The sequence below is a fragment of the Micromys minutus genome (assembly GCF_963924665.1).
Source record: "Micromys minutus genome assembly, chromosome: 17".
NCBI classification, from domain to species: Eukaryota; Metazoa; Chordata; class Mammalia; order Rodentia; family Muridae; genus Micromys; species Micromys minutus.
In genome coordinates this window covers 29,456,449-29,473,376 of record NC_137952.1, presented here as the reverse complement: position 1 = coordinate 29,473,376, position 16,928 = coordinate 29,456,449, and the positions used below count along the sequence as shown (strand labels likewise).

Here is a 16,928-nt window from a genome sequence, read left to right as displayed (position 1 = left end):
CCTCAAGTTCAAAGCTAGTTTGTGCTGAAGAAAGCTTGTATAAAAAGACCCTGTCTCAAAATAAAATCAGGCACAGGGCTTTAATTCCTGTACTTGGGAAGCAGAAGCAGGCAGATTGTTTACATTCAAGGACAGCCTGATCTACATAGTGAGTTTCAGGCCAACCTGCAGGGCGAGAGAGGGAGGGAGGGAGGGAGGGGGACAGAGAGAAGAAGGAAATCAAATTCATATAAACATTTCCCTCCCTCTCCTCATCTCTCCCTCCCTCTTCCCCTCTCCCTTTACTTCCTCCCCTCTGTTTTCTTTTTGCACTGAGGAGCTTGCGTGGACTGGGCGGGTACTCTGCCGCTGAGCTACACTCCTCACCTGCTTTTGTTGTGATAAGAAGGCTGGTTTTTCTTCTGCATGGATTTTTTTTTTGATACTTCTCAGTTTAAATATATATATAGTTTAGCTGGGCAGTCGTAGCGCATGCCTTTAATCCCAGCACTTGGAAGCAGAGGCAGGTAAATCTCTTGAGTTTAAAGCTTCTATACAGAGCAAGGTTTCTATACAGAGAAACCTTGTCTTGAAACACACACACATACACACACACACACACACACACACACACAGTGTAATTCATAGGAAAAACCTTGATTTGTGATGTTGAACGGTGTTCATCTGCAGTTGTGTGACTGCTGTCCACTTGTCCTGTTGGATAGCTTTTCCCACCTCTCCCTTCTTCCTGCACTGCTTTTGCTCAAAGGTAGACGTGGATCAGAAAGAAGCTGTGTAAGCCTCGCTTACTGTCTCAGACCCATAGTTCTTTCAACATGCAGCTGCAAAGTTGGGCAGATGCTGAGATCAGCAGTTGTCCCATGAGGGCCCTGAAGTGCACAGAGGTGATTCAGGACATGTTACACTCCTGTTCTCTACATGCATGTTGGAGTGGCTTTGGATTCACATAGGCTTAAGTTCAGATTTTGGCTCTGCCATTTTATATACTTTCAAAATTAGCTTGGATAAGTGACTTTTTCTGAACCCCAGTCTCCTCTCATCTATGGAAAGGGAGTAAACATTTATTGGGTTGTTGAAAAGAAAAAAAAAAAAGTTTATAAAGCACCAAGTGTGCAGAATAATGGTAGTAATACCAGTAAATGTTTATTTGTGGGTCCAGTCATTGAAGTTTGTAATAAGCCTTCATAAAGGCACGTGAGCTTGTGAAATACAACATTAGGCCTGTTTATATATTTAAGAATACTGCAACCAACGTTTTGGATGTGTCATTGCAGGGGAGACAGTCTGATGTTTCCTTGTTAATTCTTCCTTTGTTCTCAGAGGTGGAAGAGATGACCCCAGCCCTGGATTTACTTTGCTCAGCAATTAGAGAGAGTGACTCCGAAACCCAAAGCAAACACTTTGCAGAGCAGCTGCTTCACCTCACACTATCTTTCCTTAACAAGCAAATAAGGCAGCTTTTTGTTCACACTGAAGGTAAGAACAAAAGTGAAGGCGGGGCATGCCATTGGTCAGAACAGTGAGGGCGGGGCATGCCATTGGTCAGAACAGTTGAGGGCGGGGCATGCTATTGGTCAGAACAGTTGAGGGCGGGGCATGCCATTGGTCAGAACCAAAGCAGAGCTCACAGGACATACTGCTGTGAAGAAAGCAGAGTGAAGGAGATGGTTTGACCCTGGGAGCACCAGCAGAAAGATCTAGGGATAAGGTGTGGAGAACTCTGTGCTAAACACAGCTACTTGTAGGAAGGAAAGGCTTATTGTTTGAAAATACTTGTTTTGAAATTTGACAATTTCCAGAATTCCTTTCAACAGGTCATGGTATGTTCTCCTTCCCTTTTCTTTCCATGTCTGTTTACACATGCACACACATATGCTCTTCCTCATGCAGCACAGACACACAGGCACACATGCCATGCACATGCAAATTGACACACTGATGTTTTTCTCAGAGCTAGATGAGCACTTACAAAAAGGAGTGGACATTTTGACCCGCTACATCAATGAACTTCGGACTTTTATGATAAAGTTTCCTTGGAAGCTAGGAGATGTCATAGATGAGTCTGATGTAAATGAAGATGTCCTCGCAGTGAAGGAGGGCCAGGCTTGGGAGGAACTCAGCTTTGAGGTAAATCGATGCATCAGATCTCCGCCAAATACAGCGAGCCTAAGAGAATACCCAAGAAATGAGATTAGAGTCTGCACAGTGGTCTGCAGCCTTTGGCCATGGTCTCAGGTTTTAGTGATGTGGGCTCCTGGGCAAAGCTTTGGATCTACATTTCTGGATCCTGCTGATATAATGCCCCGTGTGCCACAGGATCAGCCTCACGGGAAGTGACACTCTCCCCGCAGTCCTGCCTTGGTGGCCTGGCTGGAACTTTGTTTTATTTGTTATGTATTTTGGATATAGCTCTCACTATCTGAGGCTTTCCTTGAACTTGTTTTATAACCTAGGGTGGACACAGCTCACGACCCTCCCACCTCGGCCTCCCACTGCTGGGGTTGTCTGCCTGCCTCTGCCACATCCTCTCCAGGGCGCTTTGGCCTCATACATTTTTTTGACTTCTGGATAAAGTTATTTCTGGCAGTCAGGTCTCGGGGAAGCTTCTGTGATGTCATCACCAGGTCGTGCACTTGATTTGAGTCCTGGTCATTATAAGATCTAATGAACACGTTTGCCAATTAAGTCCTCCACCTGTTTGCTTCTCTTTTCACATAGTAATTAGTTTAAAATGTGCTGCCATCTGTATGACTTGGGGACCAGAGGAGTCCCTTCTCCGTACGTGGACTGTGGTGTTGTAGAGGCAAAGCCAGTGCCTTGGTGCAGTCACTGAGATCAGCAGATTAAAGGGACAGCACAGATTTGGTGTGTCCATGACTGCTGCTGGGGCAGAGGGGCAGGGAAGCGCTCTTACGAAGCTCTGCCCAGAGGCTACTTTTCTTGCTAATTTTTGGCTGTCTTCCAGGCCTCTTCCTGTGTTCCTTTATGGTCCTTTCTCAGGATCACTGATCTCGCCCTCCCCCTTACCCCACCCTCTCCCCACTGACCTCATCTTGACCTTCAGATATTTTCAGTCTCTTCTATGCTTCCTAAAGTGTCTGATGATAAGAAATATGGTTCCATGTGAGCTTCAGGATGAAATACATAGGCTCGTGACCTAATCAGCTTTTTTTTTTTTTTAAAGATTTATTTATTTTGTGTAAGTACAGTGTAGCTGTCTTCAGACACACCAGAAGAGGGCATCAGATCCCATTACAGATGGTTGTGAGCCACCACGTGGTTGCTGGGAATTGAACTCAGGACCTCTGGAAGAGCAGTCAATGCTCTTAACCACTGAGCCATCTCTCCAGCTCCCCTAATCAGCTTTCAGCTTCCCCTCTGTCCCCCAAGTTCTAGCCAGTGCTCTCTTCTGTTATATTGAGTGCTGTGGAGTCTCTGAAGGCTTGCCCTGGTATTTCCTTTGTTATCTCTAAGAAGTCCCAGGCCCTGCCCCACCCCTGTTGTGGTCCTCCATCTTGCTCTGATGGATTCCCTCTGTCTCCCATAGCTGTTGCCACAGCCCACATCCCTGAGGACTGTAACCATGCTGTCTTTCTGTCCCCCATGGTTGTGAGGCTCTAAGCTGCTCACGTCAGCTTCCGTGAGCTCATAGAAGTGGATTTTTCAATCAGTCCCTTAGTGGGTATCTAATGCATGTATGCATTCTGGGTTGGTAATCATCATAATAAAAGTAAGAGGAACTTAAACTTCTACTTTTCTTCTTTTTCCTAGGAAGTTATTGCTGATGCCGTTTTAAATAACAGAATACCAGAGGCACAAACTTTCTTCAGGACTACCGGTCACTCCGCTCAACAACTGGAGGAACTGGTTAGGATCGGCCTAGATTTGGCATTTGAGAGTTTAAAAAAGAACAATGTGGAGGAGGCCTCCAGGCTCTTAAGGAACATGGTAAGTGTCGATAATCTTTTTGCCTCTGATGGCCTAGAACTTAAAGTTCATGCTGGCCTTAGATTCATTTTTGATGCTCCTGCCTCAGCCTCAGTGTGTTGAGATTACGTGAGCCACCACGCCGGCATCTGTTTTTGTGGACATGGTCTCACAGTGTAGGCCAGGCTGGCCTTGAACTCATTCTCCTGCCTCACGTGCATCACCACATCCCCAAGACAGTGCTTTCCATAGAGGAGAAGGGCTTCAGTTTCATAGAAGACTTGGGGTTTTGTCGTCTCAGGCTCGGGCTCCTGGGTTTACCTTAAATTGTTCTGTGTTACCTTTGCTCTGGAAAAGTTGTAAGGGCTTTAGGGACAAGCCATCAATATACAATACCTAGAAAATAAATATTCCCAAGATCACACAAGTAGGACATTTGTCTGCAGTAAAGCATTTTTGCATTTAGCATATTTATGTTCAAATAGGTTCATTGCAAATTTAAATTTTTAAATTTTCCATTTATTTTAGGGCTTCAGTGTGGAAGATGAGTTGCTTAAGATATGCTTTTATACAACTGATAAAAATATTCGGGACTTTTTGGTAAGTCAAGGTGACACTCACTTTGAGACAGAATCTTGATATGTTTATGTTGTCCGAGCTGGCCTCCCAACTTCTCATCCTGCTGTCTCAGCTTTCCAGAATTACAAGCATGCCTGGCTATGGTTTATAGTATTATTAGACCACTTTGCTGAATTTTTTAACTTTAAAATGAATAATCTTATTATTTAGGAAAAACATAAACAAACTTGACAATCCTTACTTGTTCATTTGGTTTGGTTTTTCGAGACAGGGATTCTCTGTGTAACAGAGCACTGGCTGTCCTCAAACTCAGAGATCTGCCTGTGCCTGCCTTCTCAGTGCTGGGATTACCTGTGTTCCCTTGTCTGGCACAATCCTTTTTAATGGCACCTGACATTATGATAAAGATTTATGTGAATATATATTAATGTAAAAGTACAGATTACAAGATTGGAAAGGTGAATCAGCAGATAAAGGCTCCTTCTGCCAAGCTTACAGCCTGAGTTCCACCCAGAGGACCCACATGGTAGAGGGAAGAAAGCAACTCCAGAAAGTTGCCCTCTTACTAATGGAATAAAAAAAAAATTAATACAATTCCCCCCTTATCCCCTCCTTCTCCCTTTTTTCCTTCTTTCCTCCTTTCCTCTCCCTTCCCTTCACCTTTTCCCTTCCCTCTTTCTTCCTCTCCCTCTTCTCCTCTTCTCCTTTCCCTAGTCCTTCCTTCCTCTGTCTTTCTCTGTGGTGCTGTAGATCAGGCCCAGGACCTGAGGCATGCTAAGTGAACACAGCAGGGAACTTCATTTTTAAAATAACTACAGTTATTAGATGGTACTTAATCACATACATTTTGTTTCACAGATGTTCTTGATTTTTGTGTGGTCATTGCTCTAATTGCTTTTATTTAAGGTGGAAATTTTAAAAGAAAAGGAATGTTTTTCTGAAAAAGAAAGAAGAACCGTAGACTTTGTTCATCAAGTTGAAAAGCTTTACTCTGTACACTTCCAGGAAAATGCACAGATACAGGCTTTCCCCAGGTAGGCTCATTAGTTCCTTGGGTGATAATAGGCAATAGGGTGATCATGGGTAACACTCCATTTGTAGTAACTGGACCTAAACATCAGGTGCACAGGAAGGTAAGATTCGTATGTTAAAGAAGGGGGGAATTTTCTGTCATTCCAGCACTTGTGTTAAGAGTTATACTCCACCTCCATCAGATAAAAAGAAATGGCTTTTTCCTTCAAAATTAAAAAAAAATATATAATGTCACTGTTTTAGGTATTGGATAAAGGAACAGGACTGTTTCAAACACAAATCTGTCTTGGACACATTCCTCAAATGTGATAAAAAAGATGAGTTTAACAAACAGGACCATAGAATTGCACTGAATTGGGCTCACTGGTGGGATCTGCAAACACAGGAATGTATCCTTCTCCCCAGAATAAGTCCAGAAGGCAAGTATAAGAAGGTCAGAAGTGTGAGCATATTAAATGGGGACTAAGTTATTAATGTTTTAGTATTTGAGGGTCTTCTCTTTAGGATTCTTTTGGGGGGAGGTTCAATTTTTTTTAAATCCAGTCATAGTATTAAGACCTCTTGCTTATAATGTTTTTGTAGTGGATTTACAGCGTGGTGCTGAAGAAACGTCACATGGTTAAAGGAATGGATATTGTCATTCTGGATCCACAGTGACAGTCTGAGTTTCTTATGTAAAGCACAGGGGCTCTGGAGCACAGCTGACAGGCCGAGCAGTGATAGGTCCTGGAGAAGAGAGCTGACAGCTCCCGTGCCCACTTCATTCTAACTCCCGGGAGTGAGGAACATGCCACTCTTCTGTCTCTAGTACTGGTTATAAACTGAGCAAAGCACAATAAGAAAAATAAAGCATAGAGGGTCTGAATAAGTCACACATGGTATGAATACAAGAGTCAGTAACCATAATTCACCGCTGTTTAAAAGTGTTCTCTTCGTGCAGAATATAAAGCACATTCCCCAGAAGCCCTGTGGAGATACCTCACAGCTCGACATGACTGGTCAGGCATCAGCTTGTGGATGGAAGAATTTCAGACCCAGGAGACCGTGTCACCTCAGCAGAGCAAGTGGCCCCCTCTGAGTGCTGACATCATTGAGCAGAGCACTTGCTGCAACAGTCACATGAGGAATGAGATTTTAGACAAGCTGGCCAGGTACTGTAGCTGCAGGATCAGAGCAGGTGGGAGAGCAGAGGAAGAATCAAACATGGCGTGAGGGGAGACTGCTTACCTGTGGCCTGCCGGCCCGGCTGTGTTCAGTATAATGACACGCCTGTGCTTGTTCCTATGAACTGCCACCAGTCCAGTGCAGAGTGGATACATAACGAACATTCAAGGGGGATTGATCTAAGCTGTTGTTTTGATATCATCTGTTTTTAATGTCCTGGGGTGGTGAACAGATTCTCAAATTGTACATGAGATTGTCCCTGAAACCTCTCATGCCTTCTGAGCTTGCTATGTGGTGTTCTCCGATGCAGGACTGTCAGTAAGACTTAGGTAGCCCTCTGTCAGGTGTCCTGTAGCTGTCTCCTCTTGTGCAGTCAGTCACCACACTCTGCACCTGCAGAGGACAGTGGGGACGAGGTAGAGGGCAGAGGGGCAGGGCTAACTCATTCCTAAACAGAATCCTACTAGTTCTAACTGTGGGAATTCGCCCGTCGTGTGGGTCAGCAGGAGCTGAGTAGTTTCTGTGGCTCAGTCTGATGTCTTCCCATGAGGAAGTTAGGTGTGCACGTCAGCATGCTTCCTCCACTCTTAGTTTGTACTTGCTGAGGTGTGCTTAAGCTCTGCCTGCCTCACAGCCTGCAGACTCGGAGCCAGATCCAGGGGAGGGAAGAGCATTGCCTAAGCCTCTCACTTACAGCTCGGGGCCCTTTAACATCTGGTTCTCTGGTCTCTGTTCTTCTCATTGAGTTAATGCTCTTCTTACTAAAAGTAAGATGTAGAATTTGTATAATCAAATATTTGCCTTAGTATTTGGTTGTTTAAAAACTAATTTATCTGGTTTAATATAAATTGAGAAATTAATTCATGCTGAGTATAGTGGCAGATGCCTTTAATTCCAGCACTCTGGAGGTAGAGGCAGGCAGAGCTTTGAGTTTTGAGTTTGAGGCCAGCCTAGTTTATATAGTGAGTTCCAAGACAGAGTCAGGGCTATGTAAAGAGACCTTGTCTTGAAAAACAAAACAAAACCCAACTAAACAACCAGAGAGAGAGAGAGAGAGAGAGAGAGAGAGAGAGAGAGAGAGAGAGAGAGAGAGAGAGAGAGAGAGGAAGGAGAGATCATGATATCTATTGTGTAAATATTTTTCTATTATGTAAATATATTAAAGGGGAAATAATGCCATTCTATCAGATCCATAAAAATCAGCATACATGAAAAATTCCTTACCCTAAATCATTCTAAATCATTGAAATCTAAAAATAATCATTCTGGCCAACATTATACAAATGGTAACAAAAATACAGTCATTCTCTTTAGATTTGGAACAAGAAAAGCCAGCAGCCAGTCCCTCTTGAAGTGTTCTTCGGGCACTGTGTGGCCTCAGTAGCAATCCCAGCAGGTCTTGGTTTGGGTTTCTAGAACAATCGATGAATTAAGATGTGTGTTTCATTCCAGCAATAGAAACTCTTAGAGAAACACAGCCAATAAACATAAGAAAAGATCTCTCTCTCTCTCTCTCTCTCTCTCTCTCTCTCCCTCTCTCCCTCTCTCTCGTTTGTCTTTTGTTTTATTTTTTGAGACAGGGTTTCTCGTTTAGCCCTGGCTGTCTTGAAACTCACTCTGTAGACTAGGTTGGTCTTGAACTCACAGACATCCACCTGCCTCTGGAGTGCTGGGATAATAAAGGCATGCACCACCACCCAGGTCTTTCTCAGTTGTAACCATGTAAATCTAGGAACAGCTGAAACGACCCACAAAGGTTTGACAAAAAGTGGCATGAAGGAGGATATTGCTGTGGGTGTCACCATGGATGAATGACCAGTGTCAAGTAAAGGAAAGGGGAGAGGATAATATACATTCTCTGTGCTTTGTAAAGTTCAGAGTAGACAAAGTTCATCCCTGTGTTCTTTGAGGTTGGTTATAGAACTGTGAGTTGAATTGTTCCCACAAGCAGCAGGCAGAGGGGCTGCTGTAGATACTGTGGGAAGGAACACACCAGTGGTTTCCAACACAGCCGTCTAGACTCAGCATGCCGGTTACCTGCTACATCTATTCTCAAAACATCTGTAGGTTTCAAATGATTATTTGTATTTCATGTATGTGAGTGTTCTGCCTGCATGTATATCTGTATACTACATGTGATTCTGATGCCCATGGAGGCCAGAAGGGGGCATTAGAATCAGATCCTCTGGAACTGGAGTTACAGATGGTTAGGAGCCGCCCGCCTTGTGGGGGTCAGGGATTGAACCCAAGTCTCTCCCTCCCACCCCTCCTCCCCCTGAAGAGCAGCCAGTGCTTTAGCCACCAGGCCATCTCTCTGGCCCTCATGCAGTGTTTCTTTTAAGCCTCAGTGTGTTTTTCATGTTCTTTCTGTATGGCAGTTGTGATGTGTTCTATAGTAAATATTTAAAAAGTAATATTGTGAGTGCAGGTTCCCATCTTTTTAGTAGTTGGTGTGTTTAAGTGCTGTGGCTTCTTAGCAGTTTGGGAGGAGTGTGTCTGACTTGAAACTTGTGCTTCTTTAATTCCTCATCTCTCAAACTGCCCCACAGAAGTGGCATTTTTCTTGCATCTGAGCTGGAAGACTTTGAACTTCTCCTTCTGAGACTGAGCCGGATTGGGGGTGTAATGCAGGACACCCTCCCCGTGCAGAGGTACAAATCCTCAGCAGGGTTCGACTTTGATTCCCGATTCATCCTCTACTGTTTAGAGCACAGCCTGCAGCATCTCCTCTACATCTATCTTGACTTTTACAAGTGAGTACTGAGCTGTGTTTTGGGGGTGAGTGGAGGCTTAAAGCAGGGTCTTAAAATAAGCTTGAACTCTCAGCCCGCCTGCCTGAGTGCCGGGCCATGTACCCTACATGAAATGCTGTGTTTCTGTGTGTTCTAAAGACAAGGTCTCACCATGTAGCCCCAGAACTCACTGTGTATACAAAGTTGGCCAAACATCACAGAGGCTTACCTTTGCCGCCTAAGTTCTGGTATTAAAGGCATCAGCTGAATTGAGAAACTGATCCTTTTAAAGTGGTTTTTCCCACTAACACCTGGCACATCACAGGTGTGAGTTTTATTGATAATGATTTCATATAGTGTCGATTAGGTTTTGAAATTACTGGAGTTTAGAATAAAATAATGTGTCTGGGGATGGCTGCCAGTGGCAGAGGCTTGTCTGCCATGTGCAAGCCCTGGGTTCACTCACCAGCATAGCACGGGAAAAAGAAAGAATGGAGAGCTTAAAGACAGAGATTTTCGAACTCACTTAAAAGTCTTGATTCTTTAAGAGAACAAAATACTTTAATTCACATAAGATAGATTAATTAAAAAACTCAGGTTTATACAGATTGATACACATAGAATAGAATTTTGTCTGTGGCCATTGCTCATTGTTATTCAATCAGTAATAGCAGTATTAGGTATAGTTTTTAATATATTAACAGTGTGTGTGTGTGTGTGTGTGTGTGTGTGTGTGTGTCTGTCTGTCTGTCTATGTAACCTTGGTGGGGAATGAGAGCTGTTTGTCTTACTCTGTAGTCCAGGATAGACTTAAACTTACAGCAATCCTCCTGCCTTAGTTTCCTGAGCACTGAGATTACAGGTGCTGGATTGTATGGGTTTTTTGCTTTGCTGGAATCCAACCCAAGGCTTACCGTGCCAGGCAAGCACTCTACTGCCGAGGACAGACCCATCTCATTGCTTTTCTAGAGCTAGCTGTCACCTGAGCAAATGTGCTCAGGACAGCCCTGCCACGTGTGCTAACCCCAAAGGTGTGTGTGTGTGTTTGTTTTAAATATAGACTTAATCCTGGAAATTGTCCTTTTTTGGAAAAGAAAGAACTACATGAAGCTCATCCTTGGCTTGAATTTTTGGTTCAGTGTCGGCAAGTTTCCAGTAACCTGACAGGTATTCTGTTCAGTATTAAATACACAATCTTTCTCTAGTGTATTGGTCAGGGTTCTCTGGAGTCACACAACTTAGGGGTAGTCTCTATAGAGGAAGGGAATTTGTTAGTGACTTACAGTCTGTAGTCTAACTCCCCAGCAATGGTCAGCAGCAGCTGTGGATGGAAGTCCAAGGATCTAGCTCAGTACCATAAGGCAGGCAGGCTAAGGTGTGTACCACCACACCTGGATCTCAGAGATCTCCTTGCCTTAGTGTCCTGACATTCATAGCCTCTGTGCCTCAAGATCAGGATCACAGGTGAGCCTTCCAATTCTGGATTGTGGTTCATTCCAGATACAGTCAAATTGACAACCAGGAATAGCCACTACATCTAGGTAAACAGAAAATCTATTGCATGGTATTTACCTTGGGAACTCTTTAAGTAAATCTTTGGCTGTGGTTAAGTATCTGACTGTGATCCAGGCTCACATTTTACTAAATGACATAGAAAACCAAGAAATGTTAGACTTTGGCCTGCCAAGAAAAGTTAGAACTGGAGCTGAGAGCTTCTGTGGCTAAGGCTCCTCCTTCACTCCCACCTTAGGCTCCGCTCTCCACGGTTACTCGCCAGCTGTCACAGGCTCAGTTCCTGCTGTGGTACATGACACCCTTCTCCAAGGAGTAAAATACGTCTGCCTTCTAGATACCAGCTAGGACCCTTCCCTCCTTCTCCCCTTCCTCCTCCCTTCCTTCCTCCTTTCTTTTCATTCATCTTTTTGCAGTGCTAGGGCTCCTCGTATGCTGAGTACATGCCTCAGGCATGTGTGTATGTGGACATCATGCTGAGTACATGCCTCAGGCATGTGTGTATGTGGACATCATGCTGAGTACATGCCTCAGGCATGTGTGTATGTGGACATCATATGCTGAGTACATGCCTCAGGCATGTGTGTATGTGGACATTATGCTGAGTACATGCCTCAGGCATGTGTGTATGTGGAAGCCAGAAGACAACATTGTGGAGTTGGTTCTCTCTAACTGCTGGTGGGTTTTAGGAACTCACAAATCTTTCAGTTTGGAGCTTCAAATTAGAAGGAAAAGAAACTCTGTATGTCCTTGGAGCTGCTAAAGCAGCTGCCCTAGTTATAATCAGACAGGAATGCCTTTTACCCTCAAGCATTCTAGCAATTAGTGTTCCCCAAATCCTGGAAAAAGATACAGGGCAAGCACCATATATACATCAAGCAATAGCAACTTATCAACAAGCAGTCTTTTATCTAGTGCCAGGTTTTGCTGGGGTTGTGGGTGGTGGCACACACTTTTAATCCTTGCACATGGGAGGCAGAGGCCAGCAGATCTCTGAGTTCAAGGCCAATTTGATCTACAGTGAGCTCTATTCCTATAGGGCTGTACAGTGAGGCCCTGTCTCAAACAAAAAGCAGGAAGCCACCTGTAACTCTCAAGTAGCTAACACCAGCATAGATATAGCCTGGGTTTACCGCAAGATGACTGCCCACAAGGGGCTGTTGGTAACCCAGTCAAATTTCCTTCTGTTTCTTTTTTGTCTTTCTAACTACTCTTACCTTGTTCTCCAGCAGGGAGCCTTAGCTCCTGCTTTGTATAGGAGTACTGGAAATGTCTGTGTTTGTAACTGCCTTTGTGTAGTAAGACTTCCCTTGCATCCTTAGACACAGTGATCATTTCAGTGTTGGCACAAGATTTCACTTAGTAAACAGGCCCCACTTAATTTACTATGCTCTCATTTTTGGACAATAAGCTTGTTTTTGCATTTTTTATTATTATAAACAATGGTATTAAATATATTTCAATATAAACCTTTGTTTCATATAAGCTCTTTAGTACATACAGGTTTCTACATATAAAATTACTAGCCAAAAGCTGCTGATGGGATTTATTGTTAGGCCACATTGCTGTTCAGTGAGCTTGTACCTTTGCCCTGTGTCCTATTTACACTGACCAAACAACAGTGGCACTGAATGTTTGTTTTCTAAATCACTGCTGGTGCAGTTGACCTAAGGCATCTGATTTTTGTTTCTTTTGCTCGTTGATTTTCTTTTCTCCTGACTGTTTATTACCTTCGCATTTTCTTTGTTTAAAATCTGTTATGAAGGTGAATACCCCACCACACACACACACACACACACACACACACACACACACACACACTTATACACCATGTCTTTTCGACGCTTTTAAACTTAGGAAGCCTTTTTACTGTGGATAGACTTAAAATTTTCTTTCTCAGAATTATGTCTCTTTATTTAGTGGTTATCCCTTTTATTTTCAGATCCTAAACTGATCTTTCAGGCTAGCCTTGCAAACGCTCAGATTCTGATTCCCACCAATCAAGCCAGTGTGAGCAGTATGCTGTTGGAAGGCCACACCCTCTTGGCCCTTGCTACCACCATGTATGCTCCTGGGGGTGTCAGCCAGGTATGGGTAATACTCAAAATTATTGTGGAGAAATAGGGTTGATTTTAAACTCAGCACAGATAATCCAGATTGTGTAAATCTCAGTTGGTGCTAAAGTGTGACCGATACCAAGTATCCCGGTGAGCATGAAACAAATGAATTTCACAATTGTGTGTCCTGAGCTGAAATGGAATTAGTGCATTGTCCCTTTGATGTATTGTCTATAACTCCAGGGTAGAATCAGGATCTGGCTACTTCTGGGAGTAAATGTATTTTAGATCTGTGGCTTGTGATACATCTTAGGTATTTACCCTTTTAGAAAGTTTTACCTTAAAGCTTAAGTTTTAGCTTTCTCTATAAACTCCTTTGAGGGACCATATGGGGGTATGCTCCTCTGCATTTTGAAGATACAGTGACTAGATAGAGTGAAAACACTGCTAACATCTCTTCCTCAGCAGTTTCTTCCTGGTGATAATTAACCCTTAGATTGCCGTGTAGTCACATGACTAAGCCCCTTACCCTGCTTTTAGTCCCCTGTCAGAGACTAGCCAGAATACTGTAGGTTAACAGAAAGGGCTAGAAATCATCTGTCTTCGCCTTCTTATTTGTTTGTTTATTTTTTGTATTTATTTATACAAATAGTATTTACTTATTTATTGGTTTTTCAATTTGATTTTTTGAGACAGGGCCTCACTGTATAACTCTAGCTGCCCTGAAATTCCATATGCAGACCAGGCTGTCCTCAAACTCACAGAAATCAGCCAGCCTCTGCCTCCAGAATTGGGATTAAAGGCATGTGCTACCACACTTGGCTATTTTATTTGTTTTCTTGAGGTGGGTTCACTGTACAGTCCAAGCTGGCCTGAAAGTCCCTGTGTAACCTGTGCTGGTTGTGAATTTTAGTGATTGTCTTGGCTCAGTCTCCCAAGTACTGGGATTTTGTGTATGCACCACCATGCTAATGTAATAGGTGTGTGAATGTATGTGTTGGGGTTCTTATGATATTGAAGACTGTGAAATATAAACATTACAATTGCTATACTAGTGAGGGCTTGTTTTTCAAGTGGCACAGGGCTTGAAAACAATCAGTCTAGCTCCCTTTCTAACCCTGCAGGAAGCTGAGATTTGATGGTAGACATGTGGTCCAGAGGCAGGCAGCCATTCCATCCTGGAGCAGGGGACTCTTTATCTTCTGATGACTAGTCTTTAAATCTCAAATCCGCACTATCCAGACACTATTCAGCTGTCCTGTGTTGTCTTGCATAGGTCATTCAGAATGAAGACGGCGAGAACTGTCTGAAGAAAGTGGACCCCCAGCTACTGAAGATGGCCCTAACACCTTACCCAAAGCTCAAAGCTGCGCTCTTCCCACAGTGCACTGCTCCTAGTACTCTGCCCTCTGATATTACACTCTACCACCTCATTCAGGTACTACATTAGAGAGCCGGTTCTTACGTGCATCAGCTAAGGCTTTGAAGGAAAACAGAAAACCCTATCTCCTTTAAACAGTGAATACAGAATAAGGAATTGTGGCAAAGAAGAATGGAACTATGTGCCTATGCCCAGAGGGACTACATGGGAACCTGTGGATTTGCTTCTATTCCAGAGGGATTTTTCAGACCCCTGAAGCCTATTCAGGGTCTAGATTAGAAGCATCCTTTGCCCATATCTCAGTTTAGCAGGCTTTCTTCATTACATATATTTTTATAGTATCTTCAACATAAGTTGAGTTGTTCTTTAAGAGATATTAAATCCAGATTCTCAGGATGGACTGATCTGCTTGAAAATGTGATTCACTGATGAGCCAGAACCGATTGTTTCTGCAGTGCCATGAAATTAGCAACTGTGCCTGAGGGCAAGTCTGTCACGCCACTCAGTGTGGTCTTGAGGTTAGTTTTCTGTAAAGAATTTCTCAAAGAATGGGGCTGTGGCTTAGTGGTTAAGACCACTGGATGTGATTCCAGAAAACCTGGGTTTGAGTCCTAGCATCCACATGGCAGCTCACAACCACCTGCATCCTTCCAGAGGATCTGCTGCCCTCTTCTGGCCTCCACGAAGACATACATACAGGCACAACATTCATACACTCAGTCTTAAAGAATTCCTGAGGAAGACAGCCTCATGCTGCCCCAGTCTGTGCCATGCAGAGCAGCACTGTGCTCAGCATCTGAACGAACCGGTGCTTCAGTGTGATGGTGCTTAGCCCAGATTTGGGTCAATGTAGTGATCCTCCTGTCTCAGTGTCCCAAGTGTTAAGGGTGTGGACAGTTCCTTACTTGTATAGTATTTGAATCAAATTCAGACATAAGTCATTTCATGTTATTGTTTATTCCCTTTTCAATTTGACTTAAATAATTTTATTTTGCTTTGTTTTACAAAGCCCTCAAACTCACTATGTAGGCCAGGATGGCTTTGAACTCCTGATCCTCCTCCTCCTACTGCCTCAATGCTGAGATGACTGGCTTGTATCACACCTGGTTGTTTATTTTAAAGCAGTGTCTTGCTGTGTTCCAGACTGACCTCCTTAGTCCAGTGCTCAAGTGATCCTCTGCCTCAGCCTCCTGGATGCTGGGCCTGTGGGCACATAACGTTGTGCCTGTGCCCAGGTAGCTCTGTGTGCACTTTTGTGTCCATGCAGATCTCTCTGAATGTGTGTGCAGGTGCACATGTGAGCCAGGATATGTGGAGGGCAGAGGTCAACCTTGAGTGATGGTCCTTTGGAGCTTCTCTTCTTTTTTGGGTGTGGGAGGGGACTATGTTCAAAGAATTTATGTTTAGAGCAAGAACATTTAATTGCATTTGGTTCTGAAGATTAGGGTCTTTCTTGTATGTCCTGGCAAACATTCTACCAAAGTTGTAAGCTGCAAGTCACCCCGGAGGTCTCCCTGACATTTTGTTTATTTGTTTTAGGGTCAGTAAGGTTTGAAGTCTGATTGCTTTTCCTCTTTTTCAGTCCTTGCCACCCTTTGATCCTAGCAGACTGTTCGGCTGGCAATCTGCCAACACACTAGCTATAGGAGGTAGGTCCTGAGTGGCTTTGCTTTGGAAGCATAGGCGATACTGAGGGTGGAAGGTTTTATATGCACAGTCAACCCCTTCTTCCCAGTGCTTTCTGCTGTAAAGTACTTCTCAGCAGAAGACACTTTGCTGAAGTAATTAAACATGTAAGTGGAGAATCCGCTCATTCAGTTCCTAGCACGGCACGTGCGTGGGAGCGGATCTGAACCTCTGTGGCTCTTCTTCGTCAGAAGCCCCACTTGCCACGTAGTGTCCTAAGTGTTGAGTGTTTGTGGTGACGGCCATTGAATGCTCACTCCACCTTGTAGTGGCTGCCTGACCTTGAGCACTTGTTTTGACCTTTTCATAAGTTTCCTTTAAAATAAGGTGACTAATAATGTCCCTTCCAGTGCAGCGGAAGAAAGAGGATAAGGTGTCTTTGGTGAGTTGGTTAACATGTTTTTGAGACAGGGTCTTATACAGCCCAGGCTGGTTTAGATTGACCTTAGATATCTGATCCTCCTGCCTGTACCTCGCTACTGCTGGGATTACAGAAGTTTTCCATCACACCTGACTTACATGGTTCTGGGAAGGAAAGCCAAGGCTTTATGTATATGAGGCACACACTTTACAATGAAGTTCCAGCCTCTGCCCTAAGAAGTTTATTTTTTTAAGATTTATTTATTTATTTATTTATTTTACATATGTGAGTACACTGTCGCTGTCTTCAGCCACACCAGAAGAGGGTGTCAGATCCCATTATAGATGGTTGTGAGCCACCATGTGGTTGCTGGGATTTGAACTCAGGACTGCTGGAAGAGCAGTCAGTGCTCTAACCACTGAGCCATCTCTCCAGCTCCAGACAAAGTGTTCTAAAGCTCTCATTTACTGGATCCAGGCCATACGCTCTGCCGTCTT

General features: G+C 43.7%; 1 protein-coding gene across 2 annotated transcripts in view; it reads left to right on the top strand.

Moving 5' to 3' along the window:
• Positions 1-16,928, top strand: part of SPG11 (SPG11 vesicle trafficking associated, spatacsin) — a gene marked incomplete at its 5' end in the record, with an annotated part of 59,800 nt that overhangs the window by 20,143 nt on the left and 22,729 nt on the right. For both annotated transcript variants that reach the window (XM_080931366.1, XM_080931365.1), the window contains 12 exons: positions 1,321-1,476; positions 1,952-2,127; positions 3,772-3,948; positions 4,456-4,527; positions 5,413-5,540; positions 5,782-5,957; positions 6,479-6,689; positions 9,252-9,455; positions 10,495-10,601; positions 12,889-13,034; positions 14,280-14,441; positions 15,967-16,033. In XM_080931366.1, coding sequence (XP_080787492.1) covers positions 1,321-1,476; positions 1,952-2,127; positions 3,772-3,948; positions 4,456-4,527; positions 5,413-5,540; positions 5,782-5,957; positions 6,479-6,689; positions 9,252-9,455; positions 10,495-10,601; positions 12,889-13,034; positions 14,280-14,441; positions 15,967-16,033 — 1,782 coding nt within the window. The remainder of the gene's footprint in view (positions 1-1,320; positions 1,477-1,951; positions 2,128-3,771; positions 3,949-4,455; positions 4,528-5,412; positions 5,541-5,781; positions 5,958-6,478; positions 6,690-9,251; positions 9,456-10,494; positions 10,602-12,888; positions 13,035-14,279; positions 14,442-15,966; positions 16,034-16,928) is intronic.